At 37.2% G+C, this 23,292-nt stretch overlaps 1 protein-coding gene across 1 annotated transcript; it reads left to right on the top strand.

Moving 5' to 3' along the window:
* Positions 1–11,585: 11,585 nt before the first annotated feature.
* Positions 11,586–22,888, top strand: lnpa (limb and neural patterns a). The gene is made up of 13 exons (XM_084362896.1): positions 11,586–11,739; positions 13,626–13,728; positions 14,193–14,234; positions 16,499–16,686; positions 16,792–16,850; positions 16,947–16,987; positions 18,430–18,513; positions 18,605–18,656; positions 18,744–18,956; positions 20,300–20,405; positions 21,109–21,179; positions 21,495–21,650; positions 21,862–22,888. Exons 2-13 carry the CDS (start codon positions 13,702–13,704, stop codon positions 22,032–22,034), a joined length of 1,212 nt encoding a protein of 403 aa, XP_084219022.1. The 5' UTR covers positions 11,586–11,739; positions 13,626–13,701; the 3' UTR covers positions 22,035–22,888.
* Positions 22,889–23,292: the final 404 nt, after the last annotated feature.

Raw genomic sequence — 23,292 nt, 5'->3', positions numbered from 1 at the left:
TGTGCAATATGAAATGTAAATCATGTTATTTATTGATCGTGTTTGTTCTTGGAAAATAAAATAAAAAAAAACATCTTTACACATTTCTGCTTCTTCACATTAATGACACGAGAGGTTGACTTTTAAAATTGGATTTCGTTACAGCAGCTTCAACTCTCATTTCTCAACAGAATCTGAACGCTACACATTGGGAACATGTGTATATTATGTTATATGATATATTCCGAGAATGAAGACATCTCTTTATTTAGGTGCTGTGACACCATTCTTATAGGAAACACGGTGTAATATTAATTAAAAGGACGCGTAAAGCTACAGGGAATATGAGGCCTGCCATCACGGGTCATTCCGGCCCTATAATTTACCATTATTTTTACATTACCTCTAAATGATACAAGCTGATACTGTCGTTAATTGCACTTGGTTAAAATATAGCCTCCACCAGAATGGCCCCGAGGGACTTTAAGATAGGTTGCTTTTTTGAACGTCCCCATTAAAAGAAATAGGATTAGAGCAGCAAATATGGGCGTGATATATCACCATGTTTCCTTGCTCTTTACTAAAGCGAGGGGTTGCAACCCATACAACAAAAGCATTGAGATAGATGGAGGTGTAAAAGGGAAAAGACAAGAGGCCAGAAAAACACTGGCCACAATAACACGATTAGTTTTGTATCCAATGTGCAGGACTGAAAAAAGAATTCATCATAATGCAGAGAGGACTGTCTGTCACCTTCGCTGAATGGTTTTTGACAAGAAAATAAATCTTTGGGTTGTTTAATATATTTTATATTTTCTTTATTTCGGTGCTAATAGAAAAACCAAATTAAATGTCCAGCAGCGAGATAGAAATGCAAAGATCGATGATCCTGCCCCTACTGTCCAATCACCCCTATTTAATTGACTGTATTTTCAGGGTAATTGAACTGCTTGTTGTAAATTGAGGATTTTATAGAAACGACATGAAAACTACATTTACTGACATTCATCGCATCTTTGACATTGATTATCTGATCAGCGCCGTGTCATGCTAACCTCCAATTCTTCATTACACACTGTTTATGAGCTGTTACAGAACAACTTGCTTGTTCCAGAGTGATTGATTGCCTTATTAACGCGTGTTCTTGTAAGTGTGACCGGACTGATTACGATGCATATGTTTAGAATAATGTTTCATTTAGCTGACTGCGAGTAATGCAGGGTGACAGCTGCTGCGGGAGGACAAAAAACCTAAACTACAGGGAGCAAGCGGGGCCAAAACGCATTTAAGGTGGAACTAGAAGACAGCGCAGACCCCTAATGGTCAAATGCAGTCACTCAGCGCCAGATGAAGGGCTGGCAGCTCAGTGGGGCCTTCAGTGAGCCAAGTGAGAGCTAAAATACAACATTATTGTGACTAAAATCACAATATGTAAGTCCTTTTGTTCCTCCTAATGGTTTAAAGCAGGAACTTAAAGCCACAACTGTGAGATTACGCTCCAACACAGCCCAGGCTTGTTCTTAAAACATATTGTCCCCACATTTAAATCTGGTGCAGCTCAGTATTTACAACTGACATACCAGCTGTTACATCAAAACATTCATATCAATCAAATCTCATCAAATAAGAAAACATACCAGCACTCCACATCTTCAAATCCTCCTCATTGTAGGATTTTTGTTATCTGTTCAGCGAGTGTTTTTCTTGTCCGAAATGTAAGACATGAACTGCAGCCTGATGAGATTTATGCCACCATTATGCTTCTAAAGCAGGCTCTGCTCTGTTTGTCTCAAATCATTGCCTCTGTTCAAATGTTACTTTCATATATTACATGACATTAATTCAACTATAGCTCATTAAGACAGAATGAAATGGTTAAATTAACTTATCAACCCATAATGATGATGAATGAGGTATTAATTCAGATACAAGCTGGGCAATTTGCAATTTTGCGCGTTTTGATGGTTCTCAAATAACATTTAATAGAACGGGTCATCCCCTCAATCAATTACATGAGCGTATGAGTCGGTCGTATGGAAAATCCTTTTTTCATGCATATGTATTGAAATGTGTTACCAATTATCCTTGGAAATTGCTTTTATTGGTGTAAAGACTAATTCTTTCCAGCAGTCCTAAGCTCTGGATGCGGTTAAGGTGGTACAATAAACTGCTATTCTTCTGACTTGTTCTTGAAACACAGCCTGAGACACCTTTATTATAAACAAAAGCTATTGTTTCACATCATGTTTGAGAAATCTTGAGAGTAAAATATATTTGAGAGAAGTACATTTGAAATATAATATTATTTTAGCTCATTTTAACTGTTTCTAGTTACATCTCACGTCAACATTACATACAGTTTGTTATTTTTTGTGAATAATGCGTTTGAACTGGGAAAATGTGCAGTCACTGGGGCAACTGGAGTGTCACTTAAAGGGCGGCTACACTTGAACGTACAAAAAAAAGCTGAAAGAGCAGCTGTAAAAAAAATAAAATCATCAAGTTGTCATCAAGTTTCAAATGGCAGTAAAACTGTACACATACAGAATCTGTGCTTAATGTAAAAATCACAATAATATGGTTTTACATGCCGCTTTGATACATGTGTATTTTACGGATGGACCCATTTTCGGCTTGGCTGATTATCGGGACCAATATTTAGTATTTTTCCGATTATCGGTATCAGGGATTTTTCTGTTAGATTGTCAATAAAGTACACTAATTTAAAAATGTGCTGCTTTGGCTCTGATGCAACATCCTCTCACACAACACTATCTGATTGTTGATGAACACATCACAATGAACAGCCTATAAACAATAAGATAATATGAATCTGCAAAGTAACTAGTAACTAAATGTATCAATCAATGTAGTGGAGAGGAAGTATAAAGTAGCAGAAAAAGGAAAGTACATCAAAATTGTACTAAAGAATAATACTTGACATACATTTTTACTGCAAGTGAATATCGTTTCCTAATATTAGTTACCTGTTTCCTTGATTTGACTTTATCAGCCCTGGAAAAGATGTATCGGTCGACCCCTAATTATACTTTATTTTTTACATAATTACATTGGAAGATACACACAGGAGATGTTAGTCATACAGTGTTACACTTTCCATGACATCCATTCCTGTTTCACAATTACACTTACCATATCAGTTGTCAGACTCTTCGTTAGCCAGGTTTGTAACCCATTAAGACCAATACTCTTCTCCCTTTTCTGTCTGTAATCTTAATTTGGATGTCATATCTTCCATACTGTATATGTTGTTTCACATGCCTGATCAATTGTAAAACCATATTTTCCAGGTCCCAGGTTTATTTTTAGTGTCATTGATATTCACTGTGCCCTATTGTCATTGGAATTAAAGGCGCACTATGTAGTTTTGGAAAAGAAATTCAGACACTCAGAAAGGTAATATTTACAATATCGATAAGGTAATAATACCAACTTAGAAATATCTATTATTTCCACAACTGAATAAACAAGCTGTGTTCAGAGGAAAATAAGGTCAACAGAACACTGTTTGAAGCTAGATTGGTGGCAGGGTCCGCCACATATAAACAAAGTAAAACAGTATGAAACTGTGTTGTCCTTTAAGGTCAGTTTGTTTATTCAGTTTATTCATTCATGAAAACAAAGACAGTTTATGTATCTAGTTTGTTTAAGCGTGAAAATCAGTCAATGAAGATCTTTCTCTTCTGATAAAAATGTCTACCCAAAAACTACATAATGCACCTTTAAATGACACGGTGCTCTATGGGAATTCCTGACAAAATCCCAAATCCCACTGGAAATTCCTAAAATCTAAACATACCATTATTGGTTGCCTCAGAGTGATTTTTGGTTTTAATTCATTTTAATTTCAGAATCATCATCACTGTTTTTCCACTATACTCTTATTTTCAGACAGCGTTTGCCAGTACAAATAAATGTCACTTCTATGGTTCGTTTCATTACAGTCATTATGTTGTGGACCCGTCTCTGGTGTAATTCTTTAATGAGTCTGGCTCCCAAGAGGTTTCTTATTTTACATTTTTTAGTTTGACACAATATGTAGAAGTGAAGCCTTGAATTATTTAAGGCTCATGTAAAAGACAAGTAAGATTATTTCTCCAGACTAAAATAAGAAGGGATCCTGACCTCGTTGAAGTGCGTGGCTAGACGTTTGTCTAAATCAATGTTCTCAACAGTGAACACATTTATAGAGGCGGATAGGCTCAAACAAGTGTGCAGTTACTCTTTTTTTTTTCACAAGATGCTGTAAGGATACCTCTCCCCAGTGACCACTTCACTTCAACGTTTCGACTTCCCTGTTATCTGAAGATTTTGAAGTTAAAATGGAGAGAGTGCTTCAAAGTGACAAACAGTTACAAAGTGATCTCCTGTTGCATGTCTAATATCATTTCTTACGTTTTGACTGTAACTGATCTGTCCCTACAACTACCGTGAGTACAGAACCACAAAGCAAACAAGCAACAAAAAAAAAGTTTTAATAATTAAACATTAAAAAAGTGTTTTGAGGTGAGCAGAGAAGGGCTTTGACTGTCAAGTTTGTATATCATATGATGAATACAAAAAATGACCATTGTGTATAATTACTTTGTATCAGCTTCACTGTTTCCATGTATTGAACCTTTCATAAGTTTAAGTGTATCATAAATATCTTAAAATCCTATTTATATCATTGGTCCCTATCAAGAGTTTCCTAAAACCAGTCACACAGGATCATACTGTAGTACATGACCACAATATGTGCACAGAGTAGGGGCCATCCTATTTCGTTTTCTACGGAAGCCCTAAACGGTCATGTGTCAAACAAATTATTGATAACCAGTTAAATCTTATTTATTATCCTCGAAAATCACAAGTTATCTATGTCATTATCTCGGACTAACAAATCTGACATTTTCAGCTTAAGTCAGCGGCTACACTTGTCAGGACACCATCTACAGTATGCATGCTGGCATGTCCCTGTTGATCTAAAAAGCATTAAGGTATAAGCATTAAGAGGGAATGACCTTTTGTTTTTTCATGATAACGGGTTATTTATCTCTTTATATCGGGAAATCAAAGAAAATTTTGCTTGTCATCACGGGAAAATGTAGGAAATAATATGTTTGATCCATGACCATTTATGCCTTCCCCATGAAGGATTAATATACTAAGTAAAAAAGATTTGAGTGATGATGAAAGATTGCCATGCTGTCATCTCCTAAATATCATCACTGGTTGTTAGTACAAACAGACTGAAATGATCGAAGTTGTGTTCAGTGGCAAAGCAGAAAGTTAAAGTGTCATTTGAATAAAGCCAAAGAGAAGAACCGGTTGGGATGGAGGGAGATCAGAGATAGTGCTCTTATGTGACACTCAGCTAAAGTTTTTAACTGTCAAATCATTCCCATATGTTTGAAAGGTAGCTCTTAAAAATTGGTTGTTCTCCCCTTCATAACAGACAGTGACTGTATTCAAGTTTCACTGTCTGATATCATTGCGTTGTTTGTTTTTCCTGGAGCATCAAATTAATGTTGCTCCAGGACCATCATTGAAACTGACCAATCATGTGTTTGTAATGTCATAGCTTAGAAACTTGCAGAAAAAAAGACATGGAAAATAAAAACATGGGAGAAGTTATCCATTCAAACACCTGTTTAACATAAACCATGTTAACTAAACCTTACTGAGTATTTTAGTTGCCTAAACCTGACCAAACAGCGACAGAAAACTTTAAGGACCCCTTGAAGCCACATGGGCTCATGGAGCATACATAGCCATTGGCTGTAAAAAGTCAATGTATTTAACCCACCCCATATTAGATAAATGATTGTGATTGGCCTGAAAGAAACCAGGCCAGCTGGAATTTTGTATGAATGAGATGGGGGATCAAATACATTTGCCAGAACAGATTTGTTCCCAGGCTATCTAGTGCCATCAACAAGTAAAAAATGTAATGTAGTTTAGGACCAAATGGTTGCAAAACATCCGACTTTCACATCAATCTCAGCGGTACATTGTGTGTAGTGCTAATTGATAAATGTTAGCATGCTAACATGCTATACTAATGAACATGCCTTCAATTAGGAAATCAGAAAATTGTGTCTTGCACTTTGCACACTGTTAAAAAATCTAAATGAGCATAACATCCTGATGTACTTGTAGCCATCCCTCTGTCTGTGATGTCTTTGGTCAGATAAATTATGTCAATGCCTAAACAAGTGAGGCTAAACAGTGATCAAGGCCACACATTGATGTCTGTCCTGAACAGGTTTTGTTAAATAAAAATGTCAATTGCCCAATTCTTGCATTGTTATTTTTTGTGATGATATGAGTCAACAAATTAGCTTTATCTGGGCAAGTTTATACAATTATACACATGTAGTGTTATATTGCCAGATATATTGTTGAATAAAATATAACCATATTGGAATAAATATTTGAATGAAATACTGAAAACTAAAAAGAAAATCACTGTAACTGATCACACTGTTAAACATCACATAGTCCAATTTGCAACATTGCTCACAATGGCCCACTACAAGTAGAAAAAATGTGATTTAATATAATATTCATGAACTGGACTTCATTATTGAACTTTGTTGAACCAGTATAGCAACATATCTGAAGAATGAGTTAGGTCATTTATTTATTTCAATAAAGCTCAACAGGCTGACCCGAATCAAGAACACTGTGGCTATGTTATATATAAACCAGATGTCCTGCAAGCAGTATTTGAAGTACGTTGTAATCATTTTCAGCAATAAACTATAAAGGTTTTGACCAACACACCACCCATATTCACAAACACTGCCAGACTCTGTCATTGGTAAACTCAAAGCTCTCTCTGTTGCTTTCCAACATCTATTTCTGCTCAATAAAACCATCATTCAGCCCCTAATACTCTACTGTTCACCATGTATCCTTAACATTTAATCCATCTTCATCGGGGACACACTGCTTTGTCTTTTACACACTACCTCGAAAATCACTGGCCTGCTTACCTCCGACCTCTCAGATCTCAACAACAGAGCCATCGCATGCAGAAGTACATTTAGGTTTGAGTCATGTCTCTCCTGTTTAAGCAGCTCTTAATACTCTACAACACTGATGACAAGGACACACAGCTTTTTGCTTATTTATGTTGTATATGTGCGTGTATGTGTAGATGGGTTAGGTGTGTGGATGCATCTACACCATGTTGACTAAGTTCCATAGTTGGCATATTCAGCTTTAACAGATGATGAACAATAATGTACCATGTTTATGAAGAATGAATCCACCTACCTGTAACACCCCGAGTTTATGCCTCGCTGTCATTACTCACCACTTGTTGTGACTTCCTCATTAGTCCTGTTCATTTGATGGATTTACATACCGGTGAATGATAACCACCTGAACACAAATACCTGGCAAGTAATTTCTTCTGAATTCACAAGGTAATGAGGACTACACAAATGCACAAATGAATACTAAGAATATATCAGTTGGGTTTTTTAAGCTTAGGCAAAAGAAAGCTGTATTTCACAGGACTCATAGGAAAAAGACACCTTTGTTGACCAGTTATGACCCATCTTGAAATGCATAGTTCAAAGGTAACGGCACCTAAACCAGGACACTGCTGGTTCTCTTTGTGTACTCACCTTTATGCTGCCATTTCAGACGTGGGTGCATTTGGTTCCACATCAGCACATCGTCCTTCCTTGACATCCACTCTTCAGTGAGTGCCCGAGTGATGAACTTCACATAGTAGAAGTAGTGAACCCTTTCTTGTCCTCGGCAAGGAAACCAGGGCAAGGGGTCGACCAACGACAAAATCAACCAGCCTGCACAGCCAATGAAAGGAAGTACCTTCAGTTTGAGCAGATGAAAGCATGGATTCCTTAAAGCAAACACACAAAAATGTGTATTAAAAGGACTGACAGTGTAGTTAGCAATGGAGGTCCAATAAGTTAATAGTGTTTAGCTACAGCTACTTGCTATGACATCAGTGAGGCTATAGAATATGACTAGCTTGCTAGCCTCTCTACAGTATACAATATCTCAGAGCTTATCTTATAGCCTGGGTCAGAATAGCCATGAGTATCACAGCCAATTATGTTCAAATATTGCCGAAAATTACACAAACAAACATCTCTGTAACCACTAGCTTCAGGAAAAACTACAAATCTAGCTGCTGCTCAAACATGGTATAACCAGGAAGTATAAACAGACCTTAGATCCTCTGCTGACCTTTATGCATGAGGACCAGAGAGTCAGTGAGGTAAGACAAGGTAAGACAATACTTTGATATTGCAGCACAGCAGTTGAGCCTGCTTATGGTAACAGGCTCAACTGCTCTTGTTAAATACTGTTTGTAGGACTGACTGCCATGGCTGCCAAGAGGTGCAACCAGAAACAATTGTTTCACATGGAAACAAGTCCACACCGAGATGCCACTCCTGCCCACTGATGCCCTGCAAGTTTTACTGCTTTGCATGCCAACTGACTCAACCACTCGCCTGCAGTGCTTCACTGTGTTTTAGCCATGAACTGTGTATATTCAACACCTCTTACACTCTGTAAGGTCATCAAGTTGCTTTAAGATTGATTTTTACTTTGCATGTCAGGGTGATACAGAGACCATGTACAAGGCTATATTCTGTATTGGGGGGCATGTACATCATATGGAGTCCACAGAGAATCTAAGTGGTTGAATTGTGCTGTTAACATGTGTCCGATCCTGGTTGCATTAACACAAAGTTATACGGTAGAAGTATACTGTATCAGTGTTGAAGAATACTGGGGTGTTCATTCAAATACATGTTTGAAATCTGTAAGCTGATTGTATGTTAGTGCTTTTGTGTGAATGGATATGTTGTATGAATTTCCCTTGTTGTACTTGTGTCTCTTGCATAAAAGATCTTGATCTCAATAAGATTACCTGATTAAATAAAGGCTATATATAAATCTGGGCTTGATGGTGGCTTACTGAGAGAGATACCATGTAATTGAAATGTCCCTGCTTTGATCCCACAGTTGTTGCATGTCATAGCCCTCTCATGCAATGCTTCCTGTCTGATAATATCAGACAGGGAAAAACAAATAGCAGTAGAAAATGCCCAACTGTCATGACTGACCTAGATAGCCAACTAAAAGTTTCAATCCTGCAGTGTATGTGAACACAGGCCAGATCGTTTTTTCATGATCAAGACAGACTGCCATTACTGACAGATCTCCGCACGTATTTCCTAGTCCAGGCTTTGACATTGCCAAAGAGACATCATTTTGTTACTGTCAGCCAAGTTTTTTGTTAACTTTTGGCGTCATGCATCTGGGACTGGGGAGGTCACAAGTTAGGAATTTCAAATAGGAAATTTCAACCGCACATTGAGCCTCTTCCTTTAGCACCAACATGAGGTTGACAGATGTGTTTTTGACTTTTGGATGGATTGCCATCAAATTGGGTCCAGACATAATGACAAAAATGAGGATTCAGCAGTCTGAGGTAGTCGAATACAATTGTTTTACAGTCTGTTTAGTGCCAAAATGTGTGTATTAAACATAAATGTTCACTTTCAGTCGACATAGGCATGAGGGTATTATTTTAAGACAGAAAATGTGAACCTGTCCTTTAACTTCAGATTGCTGTTGTTTGTCAATGATGACCAATGGCTGCCAGCAAGACAATTAAGTTATTATTGACAGGATTCATTTTATTTATCATTGTCCACACACGGGAAAAAAAAGGGGGGGGGGGGGGATCGAGTCAAAAATGGTAGTTTATCTGGTTTATCTTCCAAAGGTGCTGATTTCCTCTGTAATTCTTGAAACCAAAGAGTTTTTTAATGTTTATCCAAATGTAAGAAGTCCTTAGGATAGTTTTTTTCTGTCTGCAGTGAACTAATACAAAGTGATATCCAAGTATTTTTTCTTGAATAGAAAAAGTATGTTAAACTGTTGTTAAAGCAAATCATTTAATTCTCAGTGAAGATGTTGGAACATGTTCTCTTTTCTGTTTCCATATTTCAGTCCATTTTTGCTCATATGTTTTCACCAAATAATGGGCTTCTTGTGATCCTCTCAAGCTCTTATGAGTACCCTCCGGCCAGCGCTGTGCTCTCATACTCACTAATGAATCTCACTGTTTAAGTTATATTTGAAATTTTATGTATTAAACCCACAAATCTAAACATCAACTGGGAAATTATGCCTCCTGGCATTTTACAGTAATACAAAAAAATGTGCTGGCTTGGACTAGAATAGATAGTGTTTGAAAAGAGTGTGTGCCACTCCAAAAAACTTCAGGTTCTGGATCACAGAACAAACTGGAGACAAAAGTCATATTACATTCATTTGGCACTTTCATCCAACGTAATTTACATTTTCAGCAATTCTATGCTATGAGAGCAATTTGAGGTTCAGTGGCTTAAGCAATGATCCAGAAAATGGCCAATCAATGGTCAACCAATGGTGCTACAGCCAGTACTGACATGATTGGCTTATATAAAGAAAATAATATTATCACAATAACAGCAGACTTCCATTCAATATCAATAATATTTCTCACTATCTGTTATTGCATGTCAGATTAGCTCATTTCATTGATCTGCACCATGTGAATCAAGTCCAACTAGACCTCCCAGCTGTAACTTAAACAGTCACTTTGGGAAAAATCACAAATATAATTTTTCATGTACTTTGGCAAGTTGCTCAACTGTAATACTTACCTTGGTTTACTTTTGATACCTTAAAGGATAAATTCACCCCCCCAAAAAAATCCAGTCAGTATCTACTCACCCAAGTTTCGTAATCCACAAACATTTTTGGAGCTTCACAGCAAAACAGCGTTAAAGCATTTTTCTAATCAACCGAAGTAGATGGGGACTTGTTTTAAAATGTAAAAATAATAAAACAACAACAACAACAACAAAAAACAAACTTAAATGGCTCCATACAGCTCGTCCGGCATAATCCAAGTTTCTAAAAGCCCCGAGATCCCAAATAGGTTTGAAAAAACTTTTATTTACACCCGTTTTTCAGTGGAAACCTTCACTGTAGCTGCTTAGTTTAAAGCCTATCCCGTCAGAGGTGGGTGCACGAACTTGAGCGCATGTCAAGAGCGACAATGCCTTTCTTTTTTCCTTTTCTTTTCTTTTTTTTTTTTTTTTTACATTTTTAAACCATCTACTTCAGTTCAATGTTCAGTTCAGTTTTTTCGAGGAGTACGAAACAAGTGAGGGCGAGGAGATAATGACTACGTTTTCATTTATGGTCGATTCTTATACCTATTTTTGATTAAGTAAAAACTTGAATGCAACAACTGTGGTTTTACTAGTTTTACTAAACTAAAAGATCTGGGTACTTCTGCCACTTCTGCTCTGCTGCTATTCTATTAATACACCTACAGCAACAACAACAACCACTTCCACTTGTTCCACCACCAACAGTGGCCCAGCTAAGTGTTTCATAACCATCAGCAACAACAGTGGCAGACATCATCAAAACAAGTGAATCACAAAGTTGTCACTCTGACACTATCACGTTGTCCTTGGGATAAGTTGCTGTTGACTTAGTGTGCATGAAACATGATAGCACACACATGCAGTCGGTCCCCTCAGGCACAGACAGGCAGATACCTGTTGAAGGCCCAGCACCGCTCATGCTCCACGCTGCTCTGTCAGTGGACACTCCCCCATCTTGGCTCACACACCCTCCGTCTAAAGACAAGCTGACTGCAGTCCTGCCACAGGCTGCTGAAACTGGGACAACTCCGCCGCCAAGGTAAATACACCCCTGTAGGCTATTTCACAACACTTGGCAGTTGTTCATTCACTTTACAGCCACATTATTCGGCCTATCTTGCAAACGCAAAGCCGCGGTGAATGTTTAATAAGTTAGCAACGGCTGCTGTTTGTTATCGTGATGAACTGCGGGCTGCATTAGCATTAACAGCTAGCGGGGGGTGGCTAGCCATGATAAGCTAGTTGTGCGGCGATGCTAACGCTAATGATTTACTCCTCTGATGTATTAACTGGGTTAAGAAGTTATTTAGGAAACGTTAGCTGCAAATAGCGACACGGCACACCTCCCCTGCGATTTAGCCTTTACTGTGAGGTTACCGCTGACTTCAGGCAACGTTTTCATTAAGTGGCATTGACTCCGAAAACATAGTGAAGTTATAAGTTAGCAACAGTGACGTGAGTTCACCGTTAGAGTTTTAGAGATGGTTTTTAACTCTGGTGTCCATGTGTCATCTGTGATATTCAGTTAAATTAGGTGAGCTATCATGTGCAGTCCTCAAAGAGTGCAGCTGAAGTTGTGTAACTTACGTAGCATGTGGCAACCTTCTCTAATGTTTAAATTACTGATGTATGTTGTACGCAAACGTGTCTGAAATACGTCTTTCTACTACAGTGGTGGAATGTAACGAAGTACATTTACTCGAGTACTGTATCTCAGTACACATTCGAGGTACTTGTACTTAACTTGAGTATTTCCATTATGTTCAAATGAATTCTTCTATTCCCTTACATCTCAGAGGCAGTTGTTGCACTTTTTACTCCACTACATTTGTCTGACAGCTTTAGTTACTAGTTACCTCAGAATACAGGTTTTATACTCTTCCTGTGCAGTGAAAACCAGGAGTCGACTGATGTGGCTTTTGCAGTGCCTATACCGATTATTAGGAATCAAGGAGACTGAAAACCGATATTTGGGACCGATATTTATTTGCATTAATAACGAAAATCTTGAACCTCAATACAATTTACTCAAGTGCTGTACTCTTAAGTAAAATTTTGAGGTACTTTACTTGAGTATATCCATTTTCTGCTACTTTATAGTTCCTCCCCACTACATTTATTTCATAAGGTTAGTTACTTTACAGACTCAAATTATTTTGTTGTTTATGGGCTATTAATTGTGATCTGTTACCAATCAGATATTGTTGAGTGTGGAACATTGTGTGAGAAGATGTTGAATTAGAGCAAAAATAGCTCATTTTAAATTAGTTTTAACAGAAAAAAATCATTGATACAGACAATTGGAAAATGCTGAATATCGTATTATCATAATAATGTAATCAGCCAGGGCCGACAATTGGTCCACCCCAAAACCAGGTATCTCAAATGTGTTGATTTTGAATGTTTGTGATGAACTAAAGGATCAAATGTTCTTTTATGGGTGAAGAAAATTCTCCGGCTTCTTAAGCTAAATAAACTATTTAAAGCCCTCTTGGATTAGCTGGTAAATTCATCGCCACAAAGCTGAAAACAGGCTGTTTTTCTGAGCTCATGAAAAGTTTACTTTTCAGAGATCCATGCTTCTCACAGGACAGCGATGCTACAAACATGTGATGACCTTATAGAATATGATGCATTGCTGTAGATTAAACTACTTAACAGAATATAAAGTAGTTAAAATTAGCTCAGTCTATACTGAAAGATATTTCAGCTATTTTGTCCCTCATTTGCCATCTTTAAATAATAGTAGATTACATATTAAAAATGCAAGAATATAATATTAAGGATATCAGTATAGTTTATTGTAATTTATCAGCCTCACAAACAAAAAACCTCTTAAAATAGTTTTATCAAATCATCGTCATCATATACCTAAAATAAAGTGCAAATTGAGTGTCTATTCAAGCCAGTTACTGTTGTCAACAGGTGGAGAGATTATCTGTGAGAGAAAATCAGAGGAGGGTACCAGAAACAAAATATCCTGCACACCCTCATTATCAACATGGGGGCTGTCATCTCACGGTGGAAGGTTTGTTTTCAAAATTTTGCTTATTATGTCTTTCCACTTCATGCTGCTTGGCAAATTAAATTATTGCACATTAGTTGGCCATATTGTATTTTGTCTAATTGAAAGTTTAGTTGTGACTTTTGAACTTTAGATGTAATGGATGGTCTTCTGCAAATAATTTTACCACACCATTTAGGCACAAATACTGTTCATATGCTAAGATAGATCTACATAAATGATAACAATTAAGATATGTATGCTTATTATTGCACCATTCTATGGCATATTGGCATGCACAGGCTAACAAAATACTTCCAACAGCAGAACCCACACATGATAAATACACAAAATTTGCTGAAGAGGGAAGATGGAACAGGAAGTTTCTAGAGGATTTCAAGAAGTTGCTTGCACAAAGAGCACTGTTGTTTTGGCAAATGTCATCATTTGTTCTCTCTGACCAGGATTATGAAATGTTTTTCTTACAGGCTAAACCATCCACTGTGGAGATTTTGGAAGGAATCGACGAGGTATGCATAACCTAAAATACATGTCAAATAGTGTGCCAGTAGTGCTGTTTTGAATTCACTAAACACATTTAAAGTTTTTCCTTTTTTACAGTTTCACGGGGTGAGAGAAAATGCTTTACTAAAGCAAGACAAATCCATGCTTAAAATATTTTGCAGTATTTATGGTCTAACTCACTGTGCACGCACTGTGGATCGGTAGAAAAAACAGACATAAACACGAAACATCTTCACAATCACAATCACCAAGAGGAGATAAGACAGTAAAACTTTCTACCATTATGGTCCTTTAATTGAAGATAAAAAGAAAAAAGAGAGAGAAAGTGCCTCGTGAGAAATTGAAACAGAAGTTTTTTACAGTAGATCCCTTGGCGTTTGGTGCGTCCAAGCTTGCAGAAGGTGCCCGCTGTCAGTCAAATGAGTAAAACACAAATGAAGCATTATGTGTAAAATGTACCAAAGGCATCTGTTGGTGTAATTATGCCCAATGATGTATATGAAGCTACACAATCCAGAAACGCCCACATGCTCTGCAATTGCTTTCTAAGATTAGTGATTTCAACTATTCACACTGTGGAATGACAGTCAGTGGGACATTTCAAGGAAAAGTTACTGGTAAATTGCTTATTTTTATATACAGTACTTAAAGTCACGTAAACTCACGCAGCTCTTTATAACTTGGATTTTATTTTTGTAGCGCTGGAAATTAGTTAACTTGGTTATGGTAACATACTCACCAAAGTAATTGCAGACATCTGGGAGGCAGTGACATTGTCAAAATAGGCTGAAAGGGGCAACTAACATTTACCATTTTCCATTTGTAAACAGGCCAAAAATTGTGCCAGTTTATCTAAACCAGAGATCATCAACTGGTGGCTCATGTGTAACATCTTCCCCGGCAAAACTTTCTTTCAGCCTACAGAATATTAACAATTTCTTTATAGCGATGTCTTCGCATTCCCATCGCCAGTTATTTTAGCGAGTACAGTATTTTCATAAGCAATGGAGCCAATGGCCAGAGCTCTGAAAATAAAAACAACTAGTTGTAATAAACTGTTCTTTTCCTTAATTAAACATGCAGATAACAAGTCAACACATGTGTCAATGAATGTCAAATCAGCTCCTTGTTTGCTGAGTGATGGGGCTTTGCTGTTCTTCCCCTGCTAAGCTAGTGTTAGGCTATTTTCAGCACCTGTCCTTGGAGCCAGAGACCCGTCACATACACTGAAGAGGTCAGGTTCTATTGAAGTTGTGAAGATAAGAGTGTCGGGCCTGTTAATTTCTTCTAGAAAAATCCTGCAATCTATTATGGAAGTATATTTCGGCAATAATATATTTTTCATGTGCATAATTACATGCACACATGCATTATATGCTGTAAGGCTTAATGTAAGGTCATTTTAAGCGGTGCTTAGAGTGACAGACACACATGTTACAGTAGAAACCATAGTGTCCAGAGTTGTTCCCATTCTGTCGACCAGCTATTTATGGATGGGGCAATGAGCACTTGAAGGCAATGGTGTAACCTTTCAATGTGTAAAAAAACAAAACAAAAGGTGGATGAGCCATTAGTAAAATGAATTGCAAAATGATGATGAATTGCACAAGTAGTTTGGCTTTTCTGCCTGAAGGGAAACTAGATCATGATCTAAGGTTGAGTGATCTGGTGATTATAGATAGTGATCGATTTTGAGGGTGTCTACAATCAACGTTTCAGGCGAATCATAAAGATTACGGTATTTAATGTCCTCTTACATCTGTTTCCAAACTTCACATAACCTAATTGACTAGCAGATCAGTGCTATGTCAACAAACCAATATGTCTCTTACTTTTGTTGAATAATTCAACTTTGAATTATTCAGTATGAGTTATGGCCAGCAACATAGCACCAGAAAGAGTTGTGTTTAAGGTAATATTATGTTTTAACAGTGCAAATGGTTAGGCTATTTCAAGTCTGGCTAAAGTCTACAGGTCATTTCATTACTTTGTATGCTCCCACTAGTTAATGCCAAGTTTGGATTAAACTGTATGTAGGATATCCTAATGCTGCAACTAATGATTATTTTCCCCAGAGGCTTGTACTACATATATATTACATTGGATTTCAATTTTTAGGGGAAAATCAAAAAAGCCTGTTTTATATTTTCAGTTTTGTTTATGTTAGCATTTGAACATAATCTTATCAGTTCAATCTTGATCAATTCTACAAAGCTGTAATAAGATCACATTTGTGTATTAAATAATGCTCCTTTCATTTGTCTCACAGGATATACAGGTTCTTGAAGAATACAGTGAGAAGTATCAGAAGCAGTTGAAGACATGGGTTTGGCGACTGCTTCTGTATTCGTCTCTTCTCTACCTGATCGCATGTGCAGTTGTGTATTCCTGGTACCTGCCTGAACAGGTGATGGGGCGGCTCATATTGTGTCTCCCCTTCCTAATATTTCCATTATTGTAAGTACACAAGATAGTCGACACATAGTAGTTACAGATGGCTACATTTTCTCTAAACTATAACAACAATGTTATTAATCAACTATTTTTCCGTTTCCCCTTTAGAGTCTGGTTACTTCGAAAAATGCTTATAATTATTTTTTCACGAAGAACTGAAAAAAATAGTAAGATCTGTTTTCCTATTTATGCATAACTTGCCAACACTTTTGATTTTTTTTAATGTTCAAACTGGTATTGAGCTTAATTTTTTCTATTTTCAGATGAGAAATTAGAGGATCTGAAAGCACAAAAAAGGAAAATAGTAAGTGGCTTTCTCATATGTTGTTGATTAATTTCTCATTTTGATGGATAGTTTTCCTTTTTACAATTTGGTTTAATATGGCTTAGCATTGTGCTGTTAACAAAACAAAACATGTTGTCCCAAAATGACATAAGCAAAATGACATAAGCATTGAAAATAATGTCACATTTCTTGTCAGTTACATTAAAATCACTTTCATGCATCATGATATAAAATCGAGGATGAAGCACATAAAAATTTTGCAGTTATAAAATATAATTTTTATGCTAAAATGCTCAAAGAGCATATCTGACATGTCAGTTTACGTGGTTCCTTTCACATTTCAAGGGGTACACTAGAGATGGGAACATATCATTTCAAAGTAATCAGCACATTTAAGGGTTTTTTTTCTCTCATTTTGGGCCAACCTGGGCAACCACGTTTGTGAAAATCATTCAACATAAACAACTATTTGAAAACTAAATATAAGACTGAGTCAAATTGAAAGACAAAAGACAGAAAAAAAAGACAAGAATTATTATTTTTTTCCCCCTAAATAACCTTTTTCTCTCTGCTTAATGAGGCATATTTGCATAGTAAAAATGAAACTGTTAGTCAGGTGGAGCTGCTGCTAGATGCTTTATAGAAAACCACACTTAGTAAGAGTGTGTTACATTCACTTCTATACTGTACATTTTACTGTTTACACTCAACATGTCAATGCTGAAGTATTAGTTATAAAGCCATTACAAAAAAGCTAGTGGTGATTTTCAGCACCACAAGCACCCTACACATTTTCTCTCTGACATCACTGAAATTATCTCAGAGTGGTCAGATAAGTGAGAGAAACATAGAACTCATAATCTCTGTAGGATGTATTATATTTTGATGTCTAGTGGTCTCCAGTGAAGTGAACACTTACGCTTCCTTGTATTGTTCCTCTTGTTGATCCTCTCAGCATTTTGCAGTACGATACTTGCTAATCTCGGATCCGTACAGACAGCGTTTGACAGTGACTTAACCCAGTAAACCACTCTGCTAATGTCACTTTAATTAATAGCATTTAGTGCAGGGAAGAAATAAATCTGAGAAATTGCTTGTCATCCTCTGTCAAGTCTAATAACTTTCAATAATTAGGCCTGATGGATTTTCACACTCTCCATTATCGAAGTAGTGAATGTAATTATTCTTCATATTATATGTAAACATTTAGAAATGTTTGGTACTTATTTTAAATGAAGATGTACAATTTTGTGAAGTAACTTCCTGGTGCCATTTCTCAGTCACGTTTACTTGTAATGCTATGGTAGGTGATTTTTAAGATATTAATGTGTGCTTATAAAACACCTATTAATTACATCAGATGATCATTAGATAATTACATGGGACTAGAGCAATTATTCTAGGAGTGATGATAGAAGCATTTGTCCTACAATACCTTTTAATGTCTTGTTCTTTTCCAGCTTGAAGAAGTTATGGAAACTGAGACGTATAAAAATGCTAAATTGATTCTGGAGAGATTTGATCCAGATTCAAAGAGGAAAATGGTGAGTTGTTTTGTTTTTACCTAGAAGCATAAAACATCCTGTAATTGAACATTAAATCATGTCCTTGCACTCTCTTGTTGTCTGTGTAAAGGAGCTTGAATCCACTCCTATTGGACTGCAGATGACTCCAAAACCAGGACAAGGTAGCACTGTGATCTGAATAAGACTGCACTATTTTCCCTGCTTTTTCCTACTATTGTTGAACAAACCTGCAATGTTTTCTGTGTTAGAGCTCCGCCAGCGCAATGTCATGCCAAAGACCCCCTCAGTGGTGGTGAATCCTGCTGCTGCCCGCCCTCCTCTTGCCTCTGGGCCCACCTATCCTGGACGATCTTCCCACTCTGCTCCAGGTGGACCCCCAGAGAGGAACCTGTCGGCTATAGCTGCTCAGCAGAGCTTGATGAGGAAGCCTGTGACCCCTGGAACACCTGTTCCAGGAATCGGTGAGTTACCTGCACACAGGGGGACCCCATCATAATGTGGTCGATTAAGGTGTGATTTACTCTTCCCTGGCTCTGTGTCCCCAGTTGCTCAAGGCTCTGTGGTGTGTGTTGTCAGCAAAGGTGCTGTAATTTATACAGTAGTTGTAATGGATAATTATATCAATGTAGTTTTCAAATATCTTACTTAAAGGTCCAACCTTTCTCTAACAAGTGCATGTTTTGAACTAAGATTAGATATAGGCGATAACTTTTGATACAGTCAGAATATGATGGTCGAGAATAGGGATATGTGTGGGTAGTCGAGTCGTTGGTTAAACATTGCTACCTTCTTTAGTCGGCACCAGAACTACTCGGCAGTTAAACATATTATTATTTTATTAATGTACTTTATAAAAAACAAGCAACAAGCAGTTAACTGTTCTGTCAGTGTTTTCTTACTAGTCTCAAGTCTCAAGTTTAAATTTCTGTTAAAACATCATAGAAGTAAGTAATTAGGAACTTCCTTAGTCAAGAATGATACTTGTGCCATAAATCTTTGGTTGCTTTCAAAGCTTTCAAAAGCCATGCAGCCAACACGGTGAAAAAACTTTCCATAGAGCAGTTGTTGTATATGGGATACATGTGTGGAGTGTAGAGATATTGAATATTCAATATAAATTATTTCTGGACTATGAACACTCAATAGAAGATGCAAATAGGTGCAAACAGTAAAGGAAATGTGTTCCTAGAGGAAGCTGCACGCTGTAATTGCCATGTGGAATGCCAACTGTGAGGTATGCACGAATCAGGATTACATTAACTATGATTAATTAGCCAGACCTGCGTTTGTTCTCTGGGCAATGGTGGTGGAATCTCACTAAATGTCTTTTAATGCTTGGCGAAATTGCCTTTGGCATTGGGAACACCTCACAAATGGTTTACATGACTTGATGTTATCACCTGCTTCAGTGGAAAATTGAAAGTGAAAAGCAATTTGATACAAAGAGTCACCACAGAGTTTCCATATGTTGGTAAATTAATAACCAGCAGGATACTGAGACTCTGCCAAGTCTCACAGAAATGACCAGTCATCTTCCTATGATTGCTCTTGATGTTAGATTATATTAATTACTACTCACCAACACAGCAGGGATTCTGGACGTGCTTTGCAAGTGAGATCTGTTGTTAAGCTATTAAGGAAACGAGGTAGATCTTTGTGAAATTCATCACGGTTTGTGCAGTAAATTGTGAGTCTCAGCCTCACGGTCTCACTGAGTTTTTACTGTAAGCAGCCACATTTTATTGCAGTTTGTATGCAGGACTGCAGACTGTGTCTAACAGGCATTGATGTTGTGCTTTAACAGGGATTCACCCCCCAGGTCCGCCCCTGGCCAGACCTGTGCTCCCCAGGGAAAGGGGCGCAATGGACAGAGTCATAGAGTATCTTGTTGGAGATGGCCCGCAGAACAGGTAAACAACCTCTGCTTCTGAATGGAGACGATCTGTTTTCAGAAATACACTCATATATTGTATATACAGTTTCTCATCCTGGATTATTTCTTTGGCTAGTGTAGTTGGTGTACTAAGCAGGTTCTTATCCAACTTTAGAAAATGTGTTCGTACTTAGAGCGGCGATGATTAGTTGATTAATTTATTAGTAGATTTAAAGAAAATAAGAAGCCAAGTATTTTGACAATCGATTAATCGTTTAAGTATTTTTCCTTTTTTTTCAATCACAAATGTCAAACATTTGCTGGATCCAGCTTCTTAATTGTTAGGATTTACTGTTTTTCTTGATCATTTATGATAGTAATTGAGGAGTTGTTTTGTTGGAAGCAATTTAAACATGTTTTTTAGTCTCTTGGAAATTGTGATGAGCATTTTTCACAATTTTTTGGCATTTCATAGACTTAATTTAGATTAATCGATGATGACAATATTGCTTAGTTGCTGCCCTAGTGCTGACGCCAAAAATAATGTAATCTGATCCTTTTAATGGCATTTATCTCCCTCTTGTTGTGGAAATCAATGTTAAAGTCCTGATAATCTGCCAAGATTCACACTGAATTGCTAAAACTTTGTATCAATGTGTCAACAAAATGACTTTGATTCAATAATGCCAGTCCATTTACTGTATTCTGTCTTAACTGGATTGTCTTTCCTTCCTCCGTAGATACGCTCTCATCTGTCAGCAGTGTCTGTCTCATAACGGCATGGCATTAAAAGAGGAATTTGAATACGTTGGTAAGACTTGGAGAAACACAACACTCTGTGTCAGTCTCCATCAAACACTGCGCCTTCATTTGCCCTCTAGCATTTGGCAGTGTAGTATATCATAGGGCTCTTAAATGCCTCTGCCACTAGCGACCCTTGTAAGCAAAAACGCAACAAGATTGAATATGCAAACTAGTGCTACACATCAATCTGAAGTGTTTATGCATCTCAGGCATTTTTTGTCATTGGTTCATATTCATGTATATTAATCTGTGTCTGTTTGCAAGTCTATTAGTGAGGTGACATAAACTATATGTATGTTGTTTTTTATTTGTGTTGTTTCAGCTTTCAGATGTGCGTATTGTTATTTCTTGAACCCGGCAAGAAAGATGAGGCCTCAGGCACCCAGACTCCCTGAGGTCACCAGTGAACTGAAGCTGTCATCTGAGGGACTCTCACCATCACCTGGAACTGACGAAGAGGGTGACCAATCTGTTTTAGGTGACAGTGACACTCAAGCTGGTTGTGGTCATCCATGTAGTCAAATTTTCCCAATCTCAGTACATTTAGAAATAAAAGTTAAAATACATACATATATACATATATGGTCGTGTTAGTCTTTCTACTTTTTATAGTTTCTTTTTTATATACTTCATTTTATACTTGTTTTCTTTGTGTGTAAATAAACTGAAAACTGATCTCTAATTATCAGGGAAAACCAAGCTTGCTGATGTGTCTGCTGAAACAGACACCCAAGAGCCAGGCACACCAACAACCACAGAGCCAAGCTCTGCGTCAGATGGCCAAACCACCCCGGAGTCACAAGATCTGCCCTCAGAGAAATCTGACGGAGAGCAGGATGTGTCCGCCATGGAAGTGGAATAAAACAGTGGAGTAGTGATTTCAACAGTCAGGCTGGAACTTTTATTTCCTCTTTTATTTCCTCTTTGAGTAAATGTGATAACATTTAAGTTGTAAGTAAATGCCTTGAGTTGGAATTACACAGTAAACAAGTCAGCAGCCGGTGTGATTTTCAACTTACAGTACAGAATGTCCTTTCTTTTGAGAATTGCTTTTATAGCTCTAGCGTTAGTAATGAATTGAATATTAAGTTGTAAAGCAGTAGTATTTGGTAGCCAAACAAACAACCATACCAGTATGATGCCATGTCCAGCCCATTGTCATTACATCATATTGAGAGCGATAGGGATTACGTTTGTGAATTTTGCTGTTTTTGTTGTTGTATAGGAAAAGTCTTTTTCCATGTTTTCTTTATGTTCCATATTTTATTTGTTTTGCCTGACATTATTCTGACTTAATTGGACACCGCGGAAACAAAACATGAAATATTTTGTGGGGGTAAAATACATTTCTATTTATGGGAAATTATTTATAAATATTTTTCTACAATGCTGTGCCTTTCATGACGGTGTTGACTGAGGTCCTCTGCAGCACGGTAGTGCTAACATGTTTACACAACCCTGGTACCGTAATAGGAATGCACATACACTATGTATTTATTGCTAAAAGGGAGGAAAGGAGATTTCTGTCAGTACTGTGCACCTGCCCCTAAGTGCCTTTTATATTATAAGTCTCTGCCTCAGAGTATTGTCGATAAAAATGTACTCGCATATAGAGAAAAAAGTCATTTAGCTGTTTACAGACTGTATGTGTTTGCTGAATGTCTAAATCCCTCTTCTGTATAAAAATACTAAATAAACTTGAGAATATCTGCGATAGATCCATGTGGTTTTTATATAGCTAGAGATATTTGAGGAATGTTTCTATTTAATTAATTGATTATTGCTGGATTTTAAATATGATTCTGCTTTAACATCAAAACATGAAAAGGAAAGGTCAAACTAAACATGTAATCTCTCATGTATTCCTCCTACCTGTACTGTGTCTTGTATTTTAAATTGCCATTTCTTCTCCGGCCAGCCGCTCACCAAGGAGCATGTTTAAACAGTCCCTTTTCATTAGCAGGCCAATTTTAGCTTGTGATCATTTTATTTTAGCTCATTGATCATTTCAGACAGCGTAAGATAATGGCACTGACACGGGGCCCGACCAGTCTTGATTGCTTGACCCTCTTCATTTGCAACAAGAAAGTCATTGCGGCTACAAAGTTGCTCTCTGCCAT

This window comes from Pagrus pagrus (assembly GCF_965226575.1).
Source record: "Pagrus pagrus genome assembly, chromosome: 9".
NCBI classification, from domain to species: Eukaryota; Metazoa; Chordata; class Actinopteri; order Spariformes; family Sparidae; genus Pagrus; species Pagrus pagrus.
This window is presented reverse-complemented; position numbering and strand designations above follow the sequence as displayed.

Coding starts and splice junctions, on each gene's coding strand:
- lnpa (XM_084362896.1), top strand. CDS start 13,702: ATGGGGGCTGTCATCTCACGGTGGAAG. Junction 14,235..16,498: donor TTTTGGAAGGAATCGACGAG/GTATGCATAACC, acceptor TTTGTCTCACAG/GATATACAGGTTCTTGAAGA. Junction 16,988..18,429: donor AAGCACAAAAAAGGAAAATA/GTAAGTGGCTTT, acceptor GTTCTTTTCCAG/CTTGAAGAAGTTATGGAAAC.